This window comes from Frankliniella occidentalis, unplaced genomic scaffold (genome assembly GCF_000697945.3).
Source record: "Frankliniella occidentalis isolate FOCC.00 unplaced genomic scaffold, Focc_3.1 Scaffold198, whole genome shotgun sequence".
NCBI lineage: Eukaryota > Metazoa > Arthropoda > Insecta > Thysanoptera > Thripidae > Frankliniella > Frankliniella occidentalis.
In genome coordinates this window covers 80772-88809 of record NW_026267324.1, presented here as the reverse complement: position 1 = coordinate 88809, position 8038 = coordinate 80772, and the positions used below count along the sequence as shown (strand labels likewise).

The 8038-nt window shown below is 42.9% G+C and overlaps 1 protein-coding gene across 1 annotated transcript in view; it reads left to right on the top strand.

Moving 5' to 3' along the window:
* Positions 1-8038, top strand: part of LOC113212937 (myrosinase 1) — a 52375-nt gene that overhangs the window by 10533 nt on the left and 33804 nt on the right. The window contains exons 2-3 of the mRNA XM_052272295.1: positions 3490-3565; positions 4360-4490. Coding sequence (XP_052128255.1) covers positions 3490-3565; positions 4360-4490 — 207 coding nt within the window. The remainder of the gene's footprint in view (positions 1-3489; positions 3566-4359; positions 4491-8038) is intronic.

Below are 8038 nucleotides of genomic sequence, written 5' to 3'. Positions count from 1 at the left end.
AAAAATATTTTGCAACCTGAGGTTTTTGATTTTTTTAAAAGTCAATTTTTGAGCTACAATGCTCATCTTCGAACTCGATCTGTCTTTTTATGATGCAAAATTCCCAGATCGCTCTCTCAATTATTTCTCGAGTTATCGTGCGGACAGACAGACAAACCGACCACCCGACAAACGGAATGAAACTTTTCCCGTCAGTGGAGTAATAGGCTTTGCTGATCGCTCAGCCAAAACAGCAATGCTTTGCTGAACTGCGAAGTACTTCGATCCCGTGTAACTACACTTGGGTTTCCAGAGAATGCTTTGTTGGCTGAGCGATTAGCGAAGCCCATTACTCCAGTGATGATCAAAAAGTTTCGCGTCTGTGTGTGTGTGTGTGTCTTTCTGTCTGTGTGTTTGTCTGTCATAACGATAACTCGAGAACGAATTGAGCTAGCGACCTGTGATTTTCAGGGTCGTTTTGTGTCATAGATCAAGTTCAAAAAAGAGCATTTTAGCTCAAAAATTGGATTTAAAAAAAAATCAATAACCACAAGCCCCCAAAATGACGTTTATTTGAAAATATTTTTTTACTGTTTCCTAAGGGGTAACTCAACAAAGTAGAGCCTTTAGGCAAAAATTTAGTCCATTTGGATCTATCTTTAACCGTTAAGGCACCAAAAGGGAGTTTTCTACACTAAAATGACCGCAAAACATTTTTCTTTGTCAGATATTTGATGGTCTCCGGTAGGGTAACTCGTTAACAATCAACCCCGAGGAACAAAATTTGTGAGTTTTGGGGCCGAATGCCTACCTACGACTCTGCCTTTGGCCCGAATAGGGAGTCAGCGCCGCAGGCCTAGGTACCGTCAAAGTGTCTAATTCCGGACCAGCAGCAGGGTAAATCCGGACACTAATTTTTTGCATTTTTACAGCAAATTACACAATGTAGGTTCATAATTTAGATAGCTACTTTTCCGGGAGGCCCTGGAGATTTAAATAATTAGTGGTTTCATATTTTAGAGCCGCCCAGAGCAGTGCAATTTGAATAATAGGACCCGACCAGTACACACGCTGTGAAGCGGTACTTTAATGCGTGTGCCGCATAGCACCAATGCTGAGCCACGGTCACTAGACACAGCTTTAACGTCACGACGCTGGAATCGAAAATTTTTAATATCCTGCGGACTTTTGCGCGTTATGATTGTGCGGTGTTTCACTTGATCTCTCACTTACAAATCTTAGTTAAAAATGCACTAAAATTTCAATTTTGACAAAGTCCTGTGAGATAAAGATTGTTGTACACATTCTTATGGCGTATTTTGCGAAACCAATGTCCTTCTACTAAAATAGCACTGACTTTTGCAGAAGTTGCTTAACCTCTGAAATGGACCAATTTTGCCGCGAAAATTTCAATATCACTCCTGGTTCCGCAGTAACGGGTTAAGTTGGTGTGTACTGGCACGCAGGTGCAGTGCAGTATTGGCATATCGACCTGTTCTACTGCCATTTAATAGCAAAAATAGGGACTGTCCGGATTTGCCCCTGCTTCGGGTGGTTTCAGAGGCTTGTGAAGGTAAACTGGCGCAACGAAAATTTCCTCTCCAGATGATAAATATGTATCTTGCCGCCTAGTTTCTAGAATCCGCTGGAATCTTTCATACCCCTACCGGTTTTGGAAATATTCAGGAAAAACGGTCAAATTTGTCCGGAATATGACACTTTGACGGTACCTGGTTACAAAGTAATGCCATGCAATGACAAAGAGATGCTTTGCAATCACGCAGTAATGCTTTGCAATGCCGAAGTGCGACGTTTTATTGCTTCGTAATGGACGACTTGCCCAGAGTGGCGGAGAGTAGCTGGGAGGAACCAAAACAAAGCAGACGGCGAGCAAGTTTCTCTGTTCTCCTGACATACAGCAAGCATTCGATCAGGGAAACATACCCGTTATAATACGAAATCATTCCGAAACTCGTCCGGGACAGTTCCAAAAGCAGTCCGATCGTCTCGGACACTTCCAAATATGTTCCAGGACAGACCGTCAGCAATCCGAGTCCGATACCGGACTGTCCGAAAGTAGCCCTGAGCACCCAGGACTGTCCGTAAAAAAAGTCCGATGCTACCGGACAGTCCCTAATTAGTCCGGTAGTCCGGTCCGGACCGTCCGAAGACAGTCCGACTATCAACCCAGGTCGTCACAGGACGGTCTCGAGCTGTTTAAACACAAAAGACTTGTACATTTTTTGTGAAAATTGGCAAACTATATATTCATACAATGTTTTCGCATATTCAACTTTCTGCTGAGCACTGAAAGCACCAGGAAAATTATCGGACAAAATTTTAGTTTATTTTGTGCGGGCAATTTGACTCTTTAAATTTGAGTTAACTAAACAGGCATATTTTATTTTTTAAAAAGGTCGTTCATCATGACCTGAACAGAACATTTCGTGGGATGCAAAAGCATTTGCCGAAAACCGCATGACTATGCGCTGATTCGTTCGTTGTGTATAGCGCTCGTCTCGGAAGAGATTCTGAGCCCAGCTAAAGAGGCTCTCCTGTTTCTCCTCTTCTCAGCCGTCAGCGTAGCTCAGTTGGTAAGAGCGTCGGTCAAGGGTCCCGATGACCGACAGGTGAGGGAACGAATCCCGCTCTTACAGCCTTTTTTTAAGCCGGTTGGACCAATCGGACTAGTCCGAAAGACGTCCGGGCACGGGCATCGGACAGTCCGATAGACGCCCGGTCGCGGCCTTCGGACAGTCCGAAAACTTGCTGATTTGACACATTTTCGGTAGTATTCTCGGCAAGGTCCGGGATGTCGTCTCGGACTGTCCGAAAATCGGACTGATTTCTATACAGAATATTTTTATAAGAGTATCTCCGTTTTCATACCTGCCGAGTCGATTTCAATAAATATTTCCGCGATATTTTGTCTCCTTGTACTTTGTTTTGGTTCCCCCAATCAGCAGCCCTTCTCCTTTGCGCTACGCTCCGCCACTCTGGGCAAGTCGTCCATAAAGCATTCCGGTTAAGCTGTAATGCAGCAGAATACGGGGAAGAAGAAAACGGAAATCGCTATGCCTTCACACGAGGGGTCTCTGAAAGGACTTTTCTTGTCCTTAGAAAGACGCGTTTTTGTGCACATCTCAACCAGGTGCAGATTTGAATGTACCAAGTGAGGAATTTGCATCTTAATGATGGACAAAAAAACCAACAGACGGTTCCCGCTAAACCCCATCCAGACAGTAAAGTCTGAAAAAGTTAGTCTGCATTTTCAGGTTTTTTAACAAGTGTGACTTGACTAATCAGCCTTCTTTTCAGCCCTCTGTGCCTTCGTATACTGCTTTGCACTTGCCTGTTTACACTGCTCTGGGTTGCCACCACCTTTGCCCTTTTTAGTGTCCAGGGTACCGTGCTGACGGCAAAAAATATCGGATAAGGCAATGTTCCATGGCCCTGTAGGATACTCCTATCTATCTCTTCCAAGGCTTAACTTTTAGCAATTATCTGCAGGACATCTGGCCGAAAAATGTCCTCCTTGGAGCTGGGCTGTCTGCCTGTCAGGCCGAAGGGGCATGGGACAAATACGGTAAGAAAATTCGCCATTATTAATATGTTATAGTTTTATGATTGGGTTTTGAGACCATACGAAGCCATTGCGTCAAAAAATAAACAGGCTCGATTCCGGTCAGTGAGTACAGACAGCGGAACTCAGAGGGCCGAAAAACAAGCGCATTGGTAGCTGCCCGGAGAACGGCAGTGATGTCTGCCTGTTTAGATTTGTGAACTCCCGCCAGGTGCCAGTTAGTGGCGCCTGTTCCCGGGCACTCTCTGGCTCGCACCATAACCTAACACTTAATTTCGCATTAACGTTGGCAACTGTTAATAAAGTTATAACTCTTATCTTATTAGCTGTGTGAGAAAAATGTTCTGAAATTACGACAAATTTTACAAATTATGATAACGATATTGATTTGTAAAGGTACGAATTAACAACAAATTTGGAATTTCTATTGATGATATCATCAAGATTATTCTTTGTTGTAATAATACAACATTTTTCATAATGCAACGAAAAAAGTCATAAAATTACGAATCGCATAAATAGAAACTATTTCCAAAATTTGTTAGTAAGTTTTAACATTTTCCAGAAAAGTTGGAAATTTATCGTAAAGTTACGACTTCTTCCGTAAGAATACGAACATTTCCATAAAGTTACGAGAAATGTCGTGAACGTAAGCAAGAAGAGGCTGTGGCGTATTTACACCACATTATGTAAATGAAAATTACTCAAAACCATTTAAACTTGCGAGAATATTTATCAGTGTATAGGGTCTTAAATCGAAAGGTTCTTTATCCCGTGTTTTTCTTTACAAAATGCAGGTAAAGCCGAAAGCATCATAGACTGGGTCCAACACGTGCCAGGAAACACATTGTTTCCGGAGAATGCAGAGGTGGCTGCCGATCACTACCATAGATATACAGAGGACCTCGCCCTCGCGAAGCAGATGAAGGTATGTATGGCAACCCAACCCCACCTCCTAGAGGTGCGTGTATTTAAACCAATGGGAAATAGGCAAATCTTGCGATTGTTTGACAAACAATACAAGCTAAAAACTTCGCTTGACTTTTTTATTTCTTTTAAAAGCAGAAGAGTCACGGTGTCACACCGTTACAGCCTTCTCTCATGTCCAAGGAGCAAATTTGGGCCGAAAGCACGCCCAGAAACCATAGCTGTCTTAAATGTGTATAGCGACTTGTAGGTCGGGCCCAAACCAGGCAAAGTGGGGATGGACCTAGGTTGTACCTAAGTAGGATGTGGAATTTAGCACATGATTTTTATTCCCAGTATCTGTTGAGCGACTGTTCTTGTCGAAAGGAAGATGCATCTTTAAGTACCTCTTGACCAGATTCATTTCAGCAACTTCAAATGGACAAATTTGCATCATTTTGACGGACATTGTTTTCTATTAATAAGATGCAAATTTAAGCCTGTCGATTTGCCTAAATGCAGCTTGTAAAGACATCGGTACCTCCTATCAATATGCGCTCATTTGTTTTTAGTCCACACATACCCGCTCATTACTAAGGGCTCTAAACAGAACCGCTCATCTGCACGGGTCCTACGCAGAACCGCTTATCGTTATGAAATACGGGCGGGTGATTCCCAGATTTCAATGGATGTTTCAAGGCGCTGAGCTTCAATTTCGAAACAAAAAATGTAACATACTCTCTCGTCTGTACTGGAACACCGTATTAAAACTGCTATAACCCGTAGAAGCCTACGATGTTGGGTGATATTGTAGTAAATATGAGGGGCAACCTAACCTAACCAGCGCCACGGCCGCGAGCAGATGAGCGGTTCTGTGTAGAACCCGCGCAGGTAAGCGGTTCTGTTTAGAACCCGAGGTGATGAGCGGTTACGTTTAGACTAATGAATTATAAGCGCATATTGAAAGGAGGTACCGACATGGTTGCCACAACTCTGGAAAACCTTAAAAACCTGGAAAACTCAGGGAAATCAGGGAAAACTCAGGGAAAATGGAAAAAAGGCAGGGAAATTTGGTCTGACTGGTCCCCAAACTGCAGTCTACTAGCTGTGTAGGTCAAATACACATTTTTACGTCCCAGTAGGGTGTTTTGTCCCAAAAGTTTTCGGGCTCGCTTCGCGCGCGGTTTTGTATTACAGTTAGGCAGGCGTGGCTATAAGTCCGTCTGACGGAGAAGCGATTGGCGGTGGTTTGCCTGCTTTCAGGGGTTTTGTAGGACAAATTGCCTACCCACCCCAGGGGGGTGATTTAGGCTGATTTGGGGGGGGGGGGGAATCACCCCTTCGCCCTCTATAAAACCGCACCTGCAGTTAGGGATATTTCTTTCCCCAGTACTTCACCAGGGGTGCTCAAAATTCAGGGAAATTTGGGGAGAAATGATCTGGAAATCAGGGAAAACTCAGGGAAAATGGAAATGAAAGTTTTGTGGCAACCATAAAAGAGGTGCTTAAAATGCATCTAGTAGAGGACATATTCGCTCTTATACTGTATTTTAAATTTATCCCGATATCCTGAGTCACTCTATTCACGAAATAAAAGGGAGGCATATTGGTGTGCACTGCAAAATATTTCGAGGGCAGTTGGGGACATAACGCTCCTTTGCCTCACCAGGGTAAATAAATTTACATTCCCGTGGGTGAATAAATTTCACCCACCAATGACAGCGGGGGAGGGGGGAGGGGACCCTCTACCGATACTGATGGGGTGCTATTTTTGCCTTGTACGGATATACATATATATCGCTTCTACCTTCCTGAAGGATAAAGTAATATTCCATACCATTCAGTTAAAAAAACATCCCTACACGCGCTAAATACCACAACGCTCACCCAGCAGCGTAAAATATCCCTTAAGCAGTATCGAGCAGTGTATGTCAACGAAAAAGAGTGATCCGTTCTCCATCTTCTGTTGCCGGATCACTCTTTTCCATTCACATATACTGCTGTGTTGTCGGTTCGGGTGATTCTCAGTAGTAAAACATACTGCGTTGAATTTAATGTCATTTTCTCAAGGAAAATTATTTTTGGCTAAGCGATTAGTGTAGCCTATCACTCCGTCTGGTCGGAAAAAACTTTTTCTGTGTATCTATCTGTCTGTGCGTCTGCCTGCACGATAACTCGAGAACGAATTGAGCTAGAGACCTGGGATTTCCAGGGTCATTAAAAGACAAATCGAGTCTGAAGATAAGCAGTCTAGCTCAAAAATTTGACTTTAAAAAAAATAAAAAACAACAGACCCCAAAAAAAATATTTTAAAAATATTGTTCTGTCTTTTGGCTTTCTATAGAAAGAGGTAACTCATTAAAGTAGAGACTTGTGGCCTAAAATGTTGCCCGTATTGCTCTAGTTTATACCGTTGAGGCGCTAGGGGTTATTTTTGACGAATTAAAGCGAAAAAAATTGCAACCCTGCATGATACACGAAAATTGGTGGGCCGCAGGCACTTATCGCAATGTACATTCTCCACTTCTTGACTCGGGTTCATACTGCTGCTGACGATGCGTTCGGCTTCTATGGTGGCTTCTGCGTCTCAAGGAAGGGTTTGAAAACAAAAATGCGGCGAGCATCAGCATCAAATGCGTCTGCTGGAGTTCATGAAATAACTAGTTACTTATTCTCTCTGGTGTTGTTGACCGGAGTGATCCGACTTCATGGACACGCCAAAACCTTGTCGATACTTACTAACCCGATAAGCGTCTACTGTTCATTCCGTTAAATTTCTGCAAAGCAAGGCTTTCTAGATTTGGAAAGGATTCTGATACTTCGTAACTACGTAGCATTTTCTTTGCAAAATCGTAACAATGCTTTGCAGTAAGCAAAATATTTTCAAAGTGAAATTTTTGGGGTTACAAAGCATGAATATTCCTCCGCAATTGCAGAGCGATTTGTTTTGAAAGGAATTTAACAGTTCATACACTGTATTTGTTTCAGGTAGGAACATGCTGACTTTCGAATTGTTTCGCGTCAACAACTTATTGCGCAGCTAGGTGTTCCTCGGGTCAATCAGATGGTAGGGAGTTCACAGAGTTCAGAGTCAAGATTTATCATCTCAAAGTTAAAGTTACCATAAGGTAAAGAAGCCCATATGCTTTACTTAGTGTAAACTTAAATGTGGACATGGCAAATGAAAAATCTCACTCTTTGAGCTCGCTAACAACTGATTGACAAAAAAATAACCATGTGCAATGCAAGGCAGCAACTTTGTTGACGACCTGGACACAAATATAGTTTCTGTGGACAGTTACGCTAAAGATTTTAGAGCACAACTAATCGACAAGCTTTTAGCGCGTCCAGCACATAGGGCCATGCCGGTTGACAACAAGTGCGCAGGAAGAGAATAATATTTCATCGATGACAATGGACTAGGGTAAGGTGCCCTAATGTGGACACTGTCCCATTGATGGCCACTTTTCTCGATTTCCAGGCAGTCTGGTCTTTTCGCAATCTTGGCCTTGATGTAGTGTTCTAGTAAGGTCCCTACTTGGGCATAAGAAGCCAAACTACTTCACATAA